The 19,136-nt window shown below is 42.9% G+C and overlaps 1 protein-coding gene across 7 annotated transcripts in view; it reads left to right on the forward strand.

Annotated features, from left to right (window-relative positions):
- smarcc2 (SWI/SNF related BAF chromatin remodeling complex subunit C2) overlaps nt 1–11,852 on the forward strand; it is a 124,772-nt gene extending 112,920 nt beyond the window's left edge. For 3 of the 7 annotated variants that reach the window (XM_078431600.1, XM_078431604.1, XM_078431607.1), the window contains exons 25-28: nt 106–240; nt 350–689; nt 2,036–2,443; nt 8,823–11,851. In XM_078431600.1, the coding sequence (XP_078287726.1) occupies nt 106–240; nt 350–689; nt 2,036–2,443; nt 8,823–8,890 (951 nt within the window). In that variant the 3' untranslated portion in view covers nt 8,891–11,851. Of the gene's footprint in view, nt 1–105; nt 241–349; nt 690–2,035; nt 2,444–8,822 lie in introns of all 7 variants that reach the window. The other 4 variants (XM_078431602.1, XM_078431603.1, XM_078431606.1 and 1 more) reach the window with 3 other exon arrangements.
- The last annotated feature ends 7,284 nt before the right edge of the window (nt 11,853–19,136 follow it).

The raw sequence follows: 19,136 nt of genomic DNA on the forward strand, positions 1-19,136 counted from the left end.
ATGTTGGTTTGAAAGTTTGATGGTGGGCATTGCAGATAGAATGGTAAGCACCGTTAGTTTGGTGCTCAGCGAAAAGTATCTCAGAATTGAATTCTATTTTTACAGCACCTTGCTGCAGTGGAGGAGCGGAAAATCAAATCACTGGTTGCCCTGCTTGTTGAAACGCAGATGAAGAAACTTGAAATCAAGCTCCGACATTTTGAAGAACTTGAGACCATAATGGACAGGGAAAGAGAGGCTGTAAGTAGCTGTGCAGTGTTCTTACGGTTTGAGCAGTCCTTATGTTTCACCATGTTAGTTGGATGTGTGTCTAGAATTTACATTTTACGTTCTCTTTTAAATGTAACAGTTGGAGTACCAGAGACAACAGCTTCTCTCAGACAGACAGGCCTTCCACATGGAGCAGCTGAAGTATGCTGAGATGAGGGCTCGGCAGCAGCACTTTCAACAAATGCATCAACAGCAACAACAACATCAACTCCCGTCGGGGCCTCAGGCTAGCCAGCAGCCTGCTGTCATTCCTGCATCTGTGCAACCAGTGCCACCTGCTGCAATTCAGCAGGGAACTCTGAGCCAAGCATCAGGAGATTCCATAGCACAATCCATTCCACAGCCACAGCAAACACCACCAACGCAGCCGCCACAGCAGCAGCAGCAACAGCAGGCTCAACCTCCGGCTCTTCCCCACGGTAAGTGAAAGAGACAAAAGAATTTGCCACTCGTCTCAAACGTGTGTTTCCCAACCGAGGATCTGAGATCTAAGTGTGGGGGAAGAGGAGTTCCAAGTCCCAATTTGTGACATTTGAAAGTGGTAAAAGTCACATTGCACAAAACCTTCTGGATTTCCAATCGCAGATCTGGTGCATTCTCGCAGTGACAGATAAGGCAGGCTGCTTGAACAGACTATTAGTTGCACTTTAGATCAGAACTTGCTTCAGTGTCCCATTCACACATGAGATGGGCATCACAGATTAAGCAGCAGCTTTGTTCAGTGACCAGGTCACAGATTAGAAAGTAGTCCACTCACCATTTGGATGGGTTCTTTCCCAATGTCCACACCACACATTGGCCATGCTGATGTGCAGGATACTTGCACAGTGTGTAATTCAGAGTTCTAGTCTCCTATTTTCAGTAGACAATGTCCTAGTCATCGACTAAAATCATAGTGTTATACAGCAACTTGTGTAACACTTCGGCCCAACTTGCCCATGCTGCCCAAGATGCCTTCCTGAGTCCATTTGCCTGCATTTGGTCCATATCCCTCTAAACTTTGCCTATCCATGTACCTACTGCAATATCCTTCAAATGTTGTTTCATCCGGCAGCTTGGTCCATATAACCACCATCCTCTGTGTGGAAAATGTTACCTGTCAGTTCTCTTTTAAATCTTTCCCCACACGCCTTCAATCTATGCCCTCTAGTTTTAGACTCCCCAACCCTGGGAGATTCTAAAACTAGAGCTATTTAAAATAAGAATTTCAACAGAGAGCTGAGGTTGAAGGTGATTTAAGGTAAGAGGGGAATTATTTAAAAGGGACGTGGGTGCTATTGGACAGGACCTTTGTCACTCCCCGTTATAGATTAGATGGTTCTTCAACAATTCCAAGTTGTCCATTAGACACAGAAGATAGAAATAAAATGCTGAAGTAACTCAGCAGCACAGGCAGCATCTCTGGATAGAACGAATGGGTGACATTTTGGGTCGAGACCCTTCCTCAGACCAGCATCTGCAGTTCCTTCCTGCACGTCCATTAGACATATCCTATTACACTCCCCGTCACTAATTTGACAGGACCCAGAAATGGTGTACCAGTAGGAATGCAAATTGTGATTCAAACTTATTTTCCAATTTTACAATGAATTCTAATTTAATATTGAACAACATTTATAACCAATATTTTTTTCTTTAACTCAAGGAGGTTGATTTTTAAAGACTTGTATTCTAATTTATCAGCTATGTACTTAAAGTGAAATTTGTAAATAATCTGTGCTGATTTGCCATGAATAGATCATTTAAATGGATTTTACATTTGCAGGTCAGCCTCCATTTCCAGGTCAACAAACTCCAAACCAACTGATGCCCAGTAACATGCCTGTTGGCATGCCTACGAACATGTCTGGTAATATGGCTGCTGGTATACCTTGTGCGGTACCAGCCAATGTTGCATGTAGCATGGGTAGTACCATCGCAGAAAACATCCCAGTTAATCTTCCTACTTGCATGCCAAACCCAGTGCATGATAATATGTCCAGTAGCATGTCTGCGGTTGTTCCTGACAACATTGGTACAGGGTTGCCAGGAAATGTGCCTGTAGATCTGCCTGATTCTTTACATCCTAACATACCAGGAAACATCAACACAGGCTCCATGTCTCTTACATCCACACCAGGGTCGGCAGCTGCTCAAAGCCCTGCTATTGTAGCTGCCACAAGTCCACTGGCAGGTGAGAAGTGATGCTTGGCATTTTAATTTTATGATTTTCTTAGATTGTACTCTAATGTCTCCCAAGGAATGGGTTTTATTCAATGTCAAAAAAGTTGATTGAAGTTAGTTTCTCTTAAAACATTTTTGAAAATTGCACAGACAATATAACAGTTTGAAATGTAAATAATATTGGGCGTTATTGATATATGATATTTAGGACAATGGGTTATCACATTGTCCATTGTGCCTGCTTTGTCCTTATAAGTAGCAGAAATGGCTGGCTTGGAAGGTGCTGTCACGGTGGCCTGGGCAAGTAACCGTGGTACATTTTGTAAATACAGGGTGGCACGGTGGTTAAATTACAAGATGAGTAACACGGAGATACAGACTAACAATCCAGAGGCATGAGTTCCGCTCCCACCTTGTCTTCTGTGGAAACTCAATTAATAATATGAACTTAAAAAAATATGCATTTCAATTGTTAGAAATCCACCTGATTCACTAATGCTTAAAAGAGGAAATCTGCCTCCCCTCTCCAATTTGACCTGTGATTCCAGACCTGCAACAAAGTGGTTGATTTATAATTGCTTTCTGACATGGTGCCAGTGTGGAAATGTCCAACATTAGAGGGCATTATAAGGTGAGGGGAAAAGCTGAATGGAGATGTGGAGGGCTTTTTCTTTTTACACAGAGAGTTGTAGTGGCCTGGAACGCATTGCCAGGGGTTGTGGTGGAGGTAGATACGATAGTGGTGTTTAAGAGGCTTTTAGATAGGCACATGGAAGTGCAGGGAATAGAGGGATATGGATCAAAAAGTACAGGCAGTTGAGATCAGTTTAATGGCATCTTGTTCGGCACAGACATTGTGGCCTGAAGGAGCCCGTTCCTGTGCTGTACTGTAATGGTCTATGGTCCAGCAAGCCACCCTGTTGTATCACCAGTGGCTTACTTATACCTGCTTGCCCAATTTACATTACATTCCCTCTGTAGCAAGCATGTCCTTAAGATTCATAGAGGCATGTAGCGCATAAACAAGTCTTTCGGCCCAATACATCCATGCCAACCAAATTGTCCACCTAAACTAGTTCTATTTGCCTGTGTTTAGCACACAAACCTCAGCTTTTCCTATCCATGTACCTGTCCAAATATCTTTAAAATTTGTAATTGTTCCTGCCTCTACCTTTCTCTGGCATCTTGCTCCACATATCCACCATACTTTGTGTGGAAATGTGGCCCCTCAGGTCCCCTTTAAATCATCCCCCTTTCACCTTAAACCTATTCCCTCTTAGACTTCCTACCCTGGGGAAAAACTGTGACCATTCACCCTATCTATGCTACTCTATAGGTGGAAAATGCCCCAGTCTTTGCAGTCTCTCCTGATAACTCAAGCTCTCCAGTTCCAGTATCATAATGCTGAATCTTTTCTGCACCCTTTCCACCTTAATGACATCCTTCCCATAGCTAGGTGACCAAAGCGGCATACAATGCTCCAAGTGCAGTCTTACCAAAGCTTTGTGTGGGAAGGAACTGCAGATGCTGCTTTACACTGTAGACACCAAATGCTGGAGTAACTCAGGCAGCATCTCTGGTCAGAAGGAATGGGTGACGTTTCGGGTCGAGACCCTTCAGTCTGAAGAAGGGTCTCGACCCGAAACGTCACACATTCCTTCTATCCAGAGATGCTGCCTGGCCCACTGAGTTACTCCAGCATTTTGTGTCTTTCTTACCAAAGATTTGTGTAGTTGCAACATGACATCCCAATTCATGAACTCAGTGCCTTGAAGGATGAAGGCAAATTTGCCAATCACCTTCTTCACCACCCTGTTTACCTGTGTTGCCACCTTCATGAAACTAAGTAGCTGTGCCCCTAGGTGTCTCTGTTCTTCAACAGTCTCCAAGGCCTATCATTTACTGTTCAAGTCCTGCCCTGGCGTAACTTACCAAAATGCAACACTTTACACTTACCTGAGTTAAATTCCACCTGCCATTCCTCTGCCTGCTTGCCCAATTGACCCTGTCATGATCTTGGATAACCTCCTTCACTGTCTACTACACCACCAATTTTGTTGTCATCCACAAACTTATTAACCTTGTCAACAACATTCTCATCCAAATTGTTCATGCTGATGATGGGCTGTAGTGAAGCCAACACCGATCCCTGAAGCACTCCGCTGGTCATAGGCGTCCAATCTGAAAAACAACCCTCCACTGCCACCCCTTGACTCCTACCACAAAGCCAATTTTGTGTCCAATTGGCTAGCTCATTTAGACAATGACTTTGTTTAACCCTGCCCTTGTCAATCTTCTCAATCACCTCTTCAAAACAACAAAATCAAATTTGGTCAAACCATCAACATCAATTATGAATAGTTGAGAACCAATCCTGCACTTGTTACTATCAATCCACTATAGTTTAATTGCCCCCAATTCCATGTGCTCTGATGTTGTCCACCAAACTGTATGGGACCTTATTGAAAGCCTTCTGATAATCCATATACACCACATGTTCTAGTCGCCCTGATCTACCCTTCTTAAGAGATCCTCAAAAATACCCCAACAGATTGGTCCAATATCATTTTCCATTCATAACTAGTTGAATCTGCTCAATCATATTATGTGATGTTTCTTGAGTTCACATCCTCAGAAAGAAAGCTAATGGAATGTTGGCCTTCATAACAAGAGGATTTCAGTATTAGGTGATTGCACGTGAGGTCAAAGTGCGTGACGCACGGAGTCGCTCAGGCCATCTGGAGGACATGGCAGCCTCCAGCACACACTACCAACACATCCAACATGGACATTCTTACCTTTAAAAAGCTTCCAAAAGGCCAATTTTTGTGCTGTAAAAAATGAGGAAGAATGTGATGGATCCGGCGGAGGAAGAGGAACCAGGAGAAGGGCTAGAAGCAGCTGGGAAGACGTCTGGCCAGCCGGCGGGAGAAGGGGAAACGCGGCCGGGAAGGAGGCAGGAGAGCAAGGCCGAGAAGCAGAGGGCCGCCGATCAGGGGGAGGAGAAGAGGAGGAGGAAAGGAAGGGGTTGAGCGAACTGGGAGAGGAGCAGCGGGAAGAACCCGAGCCGAGGGGCCTGGAGGGTCTGCAGGGGCAGAAGCAGCGAGTGCTGGAGGTTGGCGACTCGCCTGAGGGCGAAGGGCCCAGGGAGGAAAGGCTCGACAGCCTTGGAGGAGGAGGCGGTGGAAGGCGAGGAGCGGAGTGTCGAGCCTGAAGAGGAGGAGGAAGAGGACCGGGGAGAGGCCAATCGGCAGCGGAGGCCGAGCAGCAGCGAGAGCTGGGCTGGGCGCTGGGAGCCGAGGTGGCAGACCAGGCCACGGCTCTGCTCGGCGGCCCCAGCCTCGAGATGTTGAATGGCCAAGTGGAAGCGGACCCCGGCTGACGGAGATGGCGAGCGGGGAGAAGGGCTGGAGAGCCAGCAGGAGCGATGAGGAGCCGCAGGGGCGCCGAGCCTGGAGGAGCGAGGAGCGCAGGCACGGAGAGAGGTGTTGGGACGCTCAGAGCGCCGGGAGGGAGCCGGAGACGCGCTGATGGGAGAAGACCAGTGAAACTGCACTATTGTTATTTGAACTTAAAATGATAATGTTAAAAACAGTATTTTCAAATTTCCCCTTTGTCGGTTGCTTTATATGGTAGAAGTGTAATCTCAAATTACTGAACAAAACAGGGTGGGGTAAACTTACTTTTGAAAAGTTGCCAGGAGTAAACGGGACAAAGAAGGTTGGGAACCCCTGCCCTAGTGAGCGCTTGTCTGCAGTACATGGCGTGCCCTCCAGACCCCGGTGTGTGGCAACAGTGCGGGTCAGAGGGCACGACCTCGCCTGCCGTGCAACCACTCAATAGGAGTAAAGAGGTTCTTCTGCAGTTGTATAGGGCCCTGGTAAGACCACATCTGGAGTATTGTGTACAGTTTTGGTCTCCCAATTTGAGGAAGGACATCCTTGTAATTGAGGCAGTGCAGCGTAGGTTCACGAGGTTAATCCCCGGGATGGCGGGACTGTCATATGAGGAAAGATTGAAAAGACTGGGCTTGTATACACTGGAGTTTCGAAGGATGAGAGGGGATCTTATAGAAACATTTACAATTATAAAAGGACTGGACAAGCTAGATGCAGGAAAAATGTTCCCAATGTTGGGCGAGTTCAGAACCAGGGGCCACAGTCTTAGAATAAAGGGGAGGTGAGAAAAAACCTTTTCACCCAGAGTTGTGAATTTGTGGAATTCTCTGCCACAGAGGGCAGTGGAGGCCAAATCACTGGATGGATTTAAGAGAGAGATGGATAGAGCTCTAGGGGCTAGTGGAATCAAGGGATATGGGGAGAAGGCAGGCACGGGTTATTGATTGTGGACGATCAGCCATGATCACAATGAATGGTGGTGCTGGCTCGAAGGGCCGAATGGCCTCCTCCTGCACCTATTTTCTATGTTTGACTGAGATGATGAGACGTTTCTGGCAGAGAGTGGTTGAAAGCCGTGTCTTTTTTTCACTTATGTTCTGGGCTTTACTCAATCCATTATTTAACTCTTTGCCTCTGTTTCTAATCTTGTCCACCAGTTGGCACTCCCTATTTAATCAGCAATCCCACGTGTTCACAAGCAGGACACAGTTGATATGTGCAACTGAGTGGCTTGCTTAACTCATTTAGATAACAGTGAAGAATCAGATTCATTGTACTGGGTCTAAAGTCACACACACACACCAAACTGGCTAAGGGCAGCATATTTCTTTCTCTAAAGGATACCAGTAAACCAGATGGAAGTTTTGTTTGAACCTTTACCAGCTTTTAGAATTAATTAATAATTTAAATTCACTGAATTTATTCATTCAATTTAAATTCATGGGTAAATTTGAGCTAAAATCTCTGGATTTTTATTCCAGGCCACTGGATGACAAGCGAAAAGCCACATCTTTTGACAAGTTGCAAAATCAAATCGATCTTGAGATTAGATGGGGAAATGTATGGGAACACAGGACGAGGAAAAGCTAAGAATTTGTACATTCAACAATATTTTAGCCTTGCATATTTTTTTTAAAAATTAAAAACTTTTGTAAAACTTTGGTGTGACAACTGCGATTTGACACAAATTTGAAATATTTACAAACTTATCTCATGAAATACCCCCAAAATATTAAGCTTTTTTGCATTAGGGTAAGAATTTCCAATTGCATACTAACCCATAATTACTGCTTCGCAAGCCTCTGGTCCTAAAACACTAATTTTAAATATGTGGATTATCATTTCCTCAGATAAATATTTCAAAATATAATGGATTTTCAACAATTTTTACATTTGAAACAGGATTTGATATTTCACTTTGTCGTTTGTCATATCTATAGATTCCTGTTTTTATTTTATGTTTTGTAAGATTATTAAAACGTTGGCTGCAAATTGTGCTTTTTGCTTCATGGTTTGCTGATGATAAGAATTCTTTAATATGATTAGCTGCTTAACCAAGTTGGAGGCCTCATTGTTGCTGGATGGTAGGGATTGCTCAGAATTGATATCTGACAGGAGCTAACTCTGCAAAAGTTGGGGGTTTTCACCAAAGAAATCACTTGATACATGTGGACTGATCTTTTCAAGGTCATCAGTGATTCTGTTTACTTTATTGCTGACTGGAAAATCCAGCCTATATTGGTTTAATGCAGCGTTTCTCAACCGGGATTCCCCGGAACCCTAGGGTACCGCGAGAGGTCACTAGGGCTTCCGAGCCGTCGAGCTGAAACTTTACTAAATGCGCTTCCCTCCCCCACGGGGAGGACCGGCGCTCGTCCCGGCGTGCCCCGCGCCTGACCTTCTGCCCGTAGTGCAGCGCGCGGCAGAGATGGCCGTGGCCGCCGAGCTGCCACTGCAGGAGAGGTTCCACCCAACGGGTCCACGGCTCGCTCTGGCCAAAGCGATGGCTGCCCGGGGCCGAGGTGGGTAGCTCCCTCTCCCCCTTTCCTGTCCCCCCTCGCCTGGGACATTCCCCGGCTGCCAACGGGTCCACAGATCGTCAGTTGGGGGAGGATTGCCGGGCTTGCAGGAGAGGCTTGCACCTAACGGGGGTTGCCGGGCCTGCAGGAGAGGTTTGCGCGGAGAGTTCAGTTTTATTTGTTTAAATGTTATTTATCAAGTTAATAAAGATATATAATAATTTTTATGTAGGTGTTCCCTGAGACATGAAAATTATTTCAAGGTTTCCGCAAGGGTAAAAAGGTTGAGAAACTCTGGTTTAATGTAACAGTTAGAGATATGCAATTCTAAAGTATTGCTGTGAGAAGACCATTTCCAATTTAATTTGTTTAGCTCTGAATATCCACTTACGGAAATATAACTGGCTTTACGTGAAGCTGCATTCTGCTCCGCCAGTCCATCTCTTTAAAAAGATGTTGCTTTATTTTTCAGAGCAAGGAGCTTCAATGCAGACAGAGGTGATGGCCACCCCGGCAACACCAGTCCCTCCATCACAGTGATGTGAAACATTTGAGCAGGACAAAGCATTCTACCTGGAATTAATGTAATTTTCTCAAGTGTAAGGAGCAGTTTGAGTGGCTGTGCTGCGATATTCTCTTTCTCAAGTTTAATTTGGTTAAAAATAGCAATTCTGATCATTAATGGAGGTGCTTCTGATGTCAGTATTGTTAGATGTATTGTGTGCACTGAAAAGTGACCATAATACATAGACCAATGTAAAACTCATTGTATAATCTGCTATATTGTTGATGCATATACACCACCTATACTGTCACTTTGAACAGCATCTGACAACTTTTGAGAGTCACTAGTTTTTATTGCAAATATACCAAACTGTCATCAGAAGATTTGGGTGAGCATGCCCATATTCCTTGTTCAATGAATAGTTGACTGTTGCTATTTACTTTGTTTTGTACTTTGTGAAATATCTTTTTGTGCCAATTTGGGGGGGAATTTGACGTTGAGAATATAATAGCCAGCTGTGGAATATTTTTATTTAGTTCTTGCTTTACAATCAGCGGCTTGCTTCTTAGGTATTTCTGTCTGTGGTCCTTATTCATTTAATAAGTGTGCTAATATAGTCAGGCTGGGCTAAGCCACGTTGGAAACATGTTTTGTCCATATGAACAAACTTCAAGGCTTTGTCTTTCGTATTGATTCAAAATCGCACAGCAAGTTTCAAAATCATTGTGGTAGAGTGTGAGGTTAAGGATGGGTTTTAGGCTTAAAGCATCTCATTCCAGTCCTGTTTCCATGCCTTGTGACTTAAGAAGGATAATTTAGCTACTTTTGATATTAAATGACTGAATGTATCAGTGTTTCTTTTTGTGATAAAAATTATTTCAGTAGCAAAGAATTCTAGATTGTTACATTAGGATCCTCTAGCAGACATAAGCATTGCTTCACACTAATGCCTCATCATTTTCTTCCTCATAAAGATAAATAAAACTCGGACTTTGAAACGTAATTGTCGGGAGAACACCCATGAAAATCGTCCTAGGCCCTTACTTCACTCCATCATTGCGTGTCCTAAACACCAGTCGGAGCACAGATCAAGGCAAATCATTACCTCTCTTTCAGGTTGTTGAGCATTTTCTACTTGAGCAGCTTTAGCAGCTTCCTGAAAGCTGCATGGTTTGGAGCAGCAAAGGATGCGAACAGCCTCCCGATGTCACAGCGTTTGTTTTGTGTCCTGAGTAAAGGTTGGGATTGGTTGTTGAATTCTGGTTAAGTTAGTGTTGGTAAACGTGAAAGAGCTTGCTGCTTCCACATTAAGAACAAGCCCAATCCTGCTCATTACTGGTTGACGGGATCTTGTGGGCTTTCTGTTGCAGGTATCATTTCATCAATTGTTGAGGAGAGGGGTTAGTGAGTCGGTCATAATTCAAATCCTGCTTTTGTATTGCAGGTAGTATTTGACAATTTACGCTAATCCTTTAAGGAGTGGCATGAAGCACTATCCCATTTGTGCTTGGCTCTCACTTGTACTAATATTTTCTCAAACTGCAGTCATGTGACTGTCTTGTACTCCACCACCACTGCTCATACTGGGCAGATTATATGACTGGTGCTCCAAGAGTCCTTGTCATTTTGTGTGGAATGTTTCTTGACAAGGAAAAACACTTTAAAATGGCCTTCTTTCAGTTTTGTTTTTTAAACAAAATTTGACATCATGCTGGACTTGTTTTGAACGCTCCTCTGACACTTGCGACACGGTGGCGCAGCGGTAGAGTTGCTGCCTTACAGCGAATGCAGCGCCTGAGACTCAGGTTCGATCCTGACTACGGGTGCTGTCGGTACGGAGTTTGTACGTTCTCCCCGTGACCTGCGTGGGTTTTCTCCGAGATCTTCGGTTTCCTCCCACACTCCAAAGACGTACAGGTTTGTAGGTTAATTGACTGGGTAAAATGTAAAAAATTTTAGTGTGTCTTTTTTTTTTGTTCCTGGAATAGGCAGTTCATTGCTTGTCAAAACTTGATAATTCCCCTGTTGGATGCAGTTACTGAAGCATATCATCAATCCTGCCCAATCCTTTGAGATGTCATTGGCATTGTTATGGCCGGACTGTTAGCATTGCAGTGAATGCACAAGAACGAGAACGACTTGGCACACCTTGGCCAATCGTCACTCAGTTGCTGAATGTTCTCCTGGTACGTGAAGGATGTTAACCTGAGGGGTGAGCTGCCTGCTGCACTGTGAAAAAGAGTAAATATCTTAGAATAGATTTCAACCCCTTCCAGCACTGGTTTTTCATTGGATATGTTTTAATTGCTCTACTGAATAGTCACAGTAATAACAATAGTCATTTCCAGTCTGGTGCAGAAATTCGAGAAGTGAAAACCCTCTACCCATGTGCTTCTGGTCTGTTTTTAATTCTAAAGTTAAAGCTGTAGAAAAATAGAAAGTATTCTAAGAGTTGTGAAGACGCCACAATCTGTTATCCACTGAGTATGGGCAGGAAATACCAGGAATATGAGCAGGTTTACAGATAAGAAACTTAATAATCAACTGGAGCCGTCATCGGTGGCTTTGCTTCTTTTTGTTTCTTGCTGTCTAGTAAGAAGCAAATATGAAATGTTGCGTTGCACTCCCCAAGCACTGAAACCCAACTCATCTTATTCTATTCATACCATATAACCATATAACAATTACAGCACGGAAACAGGACCGTTCGGCCCTACCAGTCCACGCCGACCACTTTCTCTGACCTAGTCTCATCTACCTGCTCTCAGACCATAACCCTCCAATCCCCTCCCATCCATATACCTATCCAATTTACTCTTAAATAATAAAATCGAGCCAGCCTCCACCACTTCCACCGGAAGCTCATTCCACACAGCCACCACCCTCTGAGTAAAGAAGTTACCCCTCATGTTACCCCTAAACTTTTGTCCCTTAATTCTGAAGTTATGTCCCCTTGTTGGAATCTTCCCCACTCTCAAAGGGAAAAGCCTACCCACGTCAACTCTGTCCGTCCCTCTTAAAATTTAAAAAACCTCTATCAAGTCCCCCCTCAACCTTCTACGCTCCAAAGAATAAAGACCCAACCTGTTCAACCTCTCTCTGTAGCTTAAGTGCTGAAACCCAGGCAACATTCTAGTAAATCTCCTCTGTACCCTCTCCATTTTGTCGACATCCTTCCTATAATTTGGCGACCAGAACTGCACACCATACTCCAGATTCGGCCTCACCAATGCCCTGTACAATTTTAACATTACATCCCAACTTCTATATTCGATGCTCTGATTTATAAAGGCAAGCATACCAAACGCCTTCTTCACCACCCTATCCACATGAGATTCCACCTTCAGGGAACAATGTACAGTTATTCCCAGATCCCTCTGTTCCACTGCATTCCTCAATTCCCTACCATTTACCCTGTACCATTACTGAAAATGCTTTGCAAAACTAAAAATCCTGGAATTTCAAAAACCAAATCAATGGGGATGAAACCGCCAAAGGTGAGGGCTTCCCTCTGCAGCTGATGGAGCGAGAAACATGCCATGTCCAACATCCAGGCTGAGATGAAATCAACAGGTATTGAATACATTTTGGACAATCTTGTCTCTCCTCCATCAAGATAGTCTTGTTCTTTATCCTTTTTCAGTTAATAATTTCAAACAATTTTAGTTGCAACTGTAAAATGACTACTGCTGGACAGTAAGCAAGGTCCTATTTTGCTAAGTGTGGAGCAATTTCCATAGTAACGTCGCCTGATGGTAACTTTCAGTAATAAACTAGTGTGTTTCCTTATTCACCTCTTCCTCCCATTTTAATAATCAATGTGCCTGTTGGCTGAATAATCTATGTCAGTCCTCAATCATGACCTCAATCGGTTGTGTAAGGGAAGACATTCTGAAGGTCTACCTACCACTGTACGCTTGGATAATTGTTGTTGTTCATGTGGCCCACTCCGCACTGCTTAGTAAAAGAGCAAAGCAGTGGAAGGTGTAGTATGTTACTTTCAGCTTTTATTTCCAGTCAGTTGATAGCCATTTTCCACATGCCTAATTTGACAGGCACTTAGCAGAACAATAGCAAAAATCATGAAGACTGGCGATCTGAATTAAAAGTAGAAAGTGCTGAAAAAATTCAGCAAGTCAAGCAGCATCTGTGTTAACGTCTTGGGATCAGAATGATTTGACCTGAAGTATTAACAGTTACTCTCTCCACAGAGGCCGCCTTAACTGCTCAATATTTCCAGCAGTGTTTTTGTTTCATATGGTGGTGCACTTCACTTTGAGTTTGATGAGTGTGAATTAATCTTACCCCTGGCGTGAGCATTGAAGTCTTGGCTGATATTCTGTTGGAGTATTGAAGGAATGGTGGGGGGCTTCCCATTTATTCTGCACCTTTCATGTTCCTTCACAGTGCCAGACTAGAGTCAAGCTCAACAGGGTCATCTTTCCCACTGATTCTGCCAAGCCCCATTCCCTTGGCTGTAGTTTTGCTAGATAGTAGGTAGGGACAATCTCATTCATCTATGCGTGCATGTCACTAATTAGGTAACGAGGCAGTTGGCTATTTCAGAAGCGAAAGCATTATCTAAATATGTCATCATGCACCTCACCCTATTTTGGGTATTTAAGAGCCCTATGTGCAGATGGAATTTCCAATTCCAATTTTCTTTACGCCACCAGCCCTTGGTTGGGTTCTGGGTGAGCCACTTTAGCCGTCTAACCGTCCACACAGGTCTGACCTGTGGAAGCGACGAGCATTTCCAGCAGGGACCTATCGAGGAAGTCTGGCTCACTGCAGGCTATAGAACGCTGAGATACTGCGCAGCTATGTGTGGTCTACGATCTCAAGCACCAGCGTGCAGGACAGCCACAGCCATCCCTGCTGGTAGGATGAAATGCTAACCCAGCCTGCTCTTTAAGGTGGACATAAAAGGTCTCTTGGCACTATTTTAAAGAAAAACAGAATTATGCCTCGGGTCCTGGGCAATGTTTCTTTCCCAGTCATCCCGATCAAGTTATCTGGCCATTGTTACGTTGTTAATAGGAGCTTGTGCACAGAGTAACTGCCGTGTTGCTACAAGAGTCGAGTGTTTATTTGTCATATGAAGCAGAACAATAACATTCTTATTTTCTGCAGCTTTATAGGCAGATTAAACACAAGAACAAAAAAATGCAATAAATTATCACCTCATTCTAAGTAAACTAGATGTTACAATGACTAAACTGCATAGAGTGTAATGTTAAATGTTTGAAATGCACATAGGTGTGAGGAAAGGCAAGTAATATATCTTGTACTTTATCAGTGAAAATATGAGTGAGCAAAATGCATTACTATCATCCACTGTTTAAAATGGCTTGCATCACTCTTACCCTCCCCGCTTCAACAGAATATAAATCTGTAGTGTCTAACCTGAAAGGCACCTGCGCTCATTTAAACGTGTATAAATGCTGTGTTAAATCGGCTCCATTGGGCTAATTTTTGCTTTGGTAGGAAACCCACTCTTACTGGCTTGAAGACGTAGTCTTGTTTCCATTTTACTAACAAACTTTGGATTTCATGCACAAGTACTCCTGGCCCCAAACTCTGACCATGTAAGCTCATGATACATTTTTTAAATGGTAGAGGTTTGGCAGAGCTGCCTGCTTGTAATCTCAGTAGTCCCAGATTTTTTCATTGTGGGGCAGCAGTTTGGCATTTGCACCTACAAATTTCAGTTAGTGTGCAGCAGCTGCTGTACACTTAGCAGCAGCCATTGAAAAAGACTGGGTTAAATGAGGGTGAGATTGGAACAGGAATGGGACACTAAGTGTCACACGCTAATTTCAGAGGCCAGCTGCCCCAGCTTGTTAAACAAACTGATTTAAAATGGGCTCTGAAATATCTAAATAGCACTGATGTTACTGGCAGTGATTTTATGGGAAGGGATTACTTGGCTTGGGTCTGACTTTTTATTTTTATTGTATATTTGCTCATTTCTATATTAATATTTTTCTTTTCATGTTGGAATTGCCCATTTTTTTCTGTATGTTGTCTACATCCACCTTACTGTATATTCTCTGTTCCAACACACTACAAAAAATTATAAATACTTTTTTAACATTGAAACAAACAATTTTTGTGATCAATTAGGACAGATGTAACTGCCATTAGAGTCACCTGTACATTCAAATCAATCATTGTGCATTCTGAACAGTATTATCTGAAAGTTGTCAAAACTTTCCAGGAATGTATAGCAATGACGCATGAAGGAATCCATTTTTTTTAAACCATGAAAACGTGAACATGTCAATGAGTTGATCTGTTACAATGATTTAAAGTGTTCCTTTTACTGATGTAATAATGCATAATCAGCTGTCACCCATAAGACTTTGGCTCAAATAGCCCAAGAAAGTGGCTTCGTATTTGTGTGTTACTTCAGTCAAATGTCAACACAAAGTACTGTATAAGACAAAAATTTGTCAAACCCTTAAAATTAAGCTCCTTTTTACAAATTGACAAATTTCAGTCGTAGTGTTTTGTCAAAATGTAGTTTGTGACTCTAGTCTGTATACCTTTCGCTATCATGAGAATCTGCTAAAGAATAAACTTGTACTTATTAAATATCAGAGGAGTATTGTACTTACTTTGTCCATCATTCCCAGGTTCCAAGGAATGTTACATTGGCTCTTTTATTATGTTTGTTCTTGTCATCCCATGCATATTTCCATGAATGGTGAATGTCGTTTCGTCCCCTGCATTTTGCATGGTTTGCTGAACTTAATGTATGGAAGGAATCACTGGATGGATTGTTATGATTTGAGCATAACATATGATTTTAATTCTTACTCTCTTGTTCTCTCGCTTTGTAGTTCCCATAGGTGGTCTGGTGTCTTCTGCACTCCAGAACCACAAGCTGTTATACATGCTAACCTATTGCAAGTTTTGGAATAGTCTTATAGATAAAAAGCAGCCATAATCTTATCAAAATGCAGTGTAGGCAGAATGGCCTAATCTGCTTTTGATTCTAAGGTTCTGCTTTAAAATCTCAGAAATTTGCTTTTAAAGAAACTTGTCCCCTGGAAATTTCTCAAAATGGTGCCTAAGACAGCACTAGGGTGTGGGCACTATCTTTATTAAGATGATAGTAAGAGCAAGGATAATAATCAAAAGCCAATACACCAAATGTCATTTGTGAAGAAAGGTAGTTCAACAAGTACAAGGGAGAGTTGACAAGTTTATTGGTAACAGATTTAGTCAGACAGGATCTTGTTGCTAGTCTACATTCCAACACGAACTTCATCCCGAGAACCATTCTGGTTAATCTCCTCTAGACCCTCTCTAATGGCTGTCATGAACCTCTTTTACAGACCAGTGTTTTCTAAGTGTTCAGCATGACTTCCCTGCTTTTATGCTCGAAGTCTCCATTGATACAGCCCAGAATTGTGTGTAAAGGATACAAAGTGCTGTAGTATGTCAGTGACTCAGCGGGTCAGGCAGCATCTGTGGAGAACATGGATAGGTGACGTTTCAGAGTGCTGGAGTGACTCAGCGGGTCAGGCAGCATCTCTGGAGAACATGGACAGGTAACGTTTCGTGTCGGGGCCCTTCTTCAGACTAGAGAAGGGCTCCGACCTGAAACGTCACCTATCCATGTTCTCCTGAGATTCTGCCTGACCCGCTGAGTTATTCCAGCACTTTCTATCATTTTGTGTAAACCAACATCTGCAATTCCTTGTTTCTACTTGTTATACCTAACCCCTTTGCCTTTCTCCATCTCTTTTGTCCTTCAGGAAGCTCTGGGTTTATTCTTTCTATGTTCTTCATGAGAATGTGCCTGAACCCAAATCATCTCTTCCCTAATGCCAGCCCATTGTAATGTTATGACTGCCTGTCAATTTTGCTTTAGGAATTAGGGCAATGCACTAAATGTTCCCCTGTTTTAAATGGATGAGAGCTTATAGCAGTGCAGTTAATGAAACCTGATTTGAACCATCTATCCTTCAGACTGATGTCTGAGGTAATTCATGGATTTTTCTTGTTGGAAAAACTATCCATATTCTTCACCGACTGCCACTGTGCAAAATAAAAGAAGCCTGATTATTCATAAAGCATCTTAAACTGACCTTTTTTACATTATACCTCAAAAAACACATTCAACATCAGTGCATGTAAAAAAATGTAAGTTACAAGCATAAAACCTCTTGTCCAATTAACCAAACAAAAACAAGAAAATCATGAACTAAAATGCTTCCTTCCTCTCCACTTCTTCAGCCCACAAAATTCTGCCTCCCCAAGTATCTCCCCTAATATGTTGCAAATTCCTCCAGTGTATGAGGGCAGTTGTTTTTGCTGAGCCAATGACATACATAGCCATAAAAAGTCATGAACAGTTCACAAAAAATGATCTGGAACATATTAACATCACAAACAGCCTGAACAGCACAGAATGCTGGCCATTAGCCAACTCGCCTCAGAGCTGGCTGCTTGCTATTCATTCCAAACAACAGACGCAATAGGTTTAAAAAAAATTAGTCGTGCAGAAATTCAGATGACTACATTTAATAATATATTTATCCCTTTCAGTCATTTTCTCCTTGGGTAGTCTCGTGCATGATTGCTTCCACTCCAGTTCTAAGGTGACTGATGAGGCCAATGTGGAAACTGCACTCTTCCAACTGGTAGGGCAAGAGGTGCTTTATGAGATGGATAGGTGAATACTTTTGACACATTGACACAACCTTCTCAATGCCAACCTGAATTTTCTTTCTACAAGTGGGACAGGGACTTCCAGGTGTTAGTGGGGATGTTGCATTTTTTTTGTTCAGACAAGTTTTGAATACCTCCTTGAATATTTTCCTCTTCACCTCATTTTCAGGTTTTTTTAATTGTTACGTGTAGTAAGGTAGTGAAAAGCTTTTGTTATGTACTAACCAGTCAGCTGAAAGGCAATACATTACAATTGAGTCTTTTACAGTGTATAGATACATGATAAGAGAATAATTCGAAGGTATCACAAAAAGGTGGAGTAACTCAGCAGGTCAGGCAGCATCTCAGGAGAGAAGGAATGGGTGACGTTTCAGGTCAAAATCCTTCTTCAGACTGATGTCTGAGGTAATAATGTTTAGTGCAAGGTAAAGCCAGTAAAGTCTGATCAAAGATGGTCTGAACGTCACCAATGGGGTAGGTAGTTCAGCACTGCTATCTAGTTGTGGTAGGATGATTCAATTACCTGATAACAGCTGGGAAGAAACTGTTCTGGAATCTGGAGGTGTGCGTTTTCACACTTTTGCCCAATGGGAGAGGAGGTGGGAGTGACCAGGGTGCAACTCGTCCTTGATTATGCTGCTGGCCTTGCCGAGGCAGTGTGAGGTGTAGATGGAGTCAATGGAAGGGAGGTTGGTTTGTGTTATGGTCTGGGCTGCATCCATTTCTTGCTGCAAGACCTTGAAAAAGTGTGTTTCAGTAGCCTAGTGAACATAGCCTGTCCAGTGGAGGCAACCAAGTGCAATTAAAGCTACAGTGCTGGGATGTCCATTTGGTATCCTGTCAATGATTTTGCAGAGATAACATTGGTAGCATCTCTCCAGTGCTTTGAGGTGTTTGCTATTAGTCCAAGTCACATGATGGCACACAACCCTTCATCCCAAACAAGGGGTCTACAATAATACAATCGGTGTAGACCAGTGTCAAACAAGCCTGGGTCATCAACCCAACTTTTTTCTCAATCATTCTCATGACAATACTGCACCTCACCCCAAACAAGCTTCTCACTGAAGTAGAGCTCATCTACAGCAAGTATATGAACCAGTTGACCCCACTCTAGAACCAAATTCACCCCAACATTAGTAGTCAAGTTGCCTTACGCTTAATATCCACAAAACAAATAGACTAACTATATCATTCCAGCTTCACACCAAGACTCTGGAAAAGAGGGAGCATTTCCTGTTTCTTTGGGGGCCACAGGCATATATCGATAACATTCCCCACTACCTTCAATGCACCAGCATAACCATTAACCTACTGAGGAAGAATGTTTGAAGATTAAGACCTCAGACCTGGTACAAGACTCATGGTCTACCAGGCAGCAGTGAACCCTGCCCTCCTATGTTTTTGGGACTTGCGACTACAATCGTATAAATATACAAGTGGTAGGAGATTAATAGCCCTTTAAGTCTTTTCCATTCGTTAACATTACAATCAATCTCTTTCTACTCCACCCTCCTACAGTATTGCCCTCTCCTTTGATTCCCTTTGCATCCAAGAATTCTGGTAATGGGCAGGAAGTGACATTGAAAGAGATGAAGA

The sequence above is a fragment of the Rhinoraja longicauda genome, chromosome 42 (assembly GCF_053455715.1).
Source record: "Rhinoraja longicauda isolate Sanriku21f chromosome 42, sRhiLon1.1, whole genome shotgun sequence".
NCBI lineage: Eukaryota > Metazoa > Chordata > Chondrichthyes > Rajiformes > Arhynchobatidae > Rhinoraja > Rhinoraja longicauda.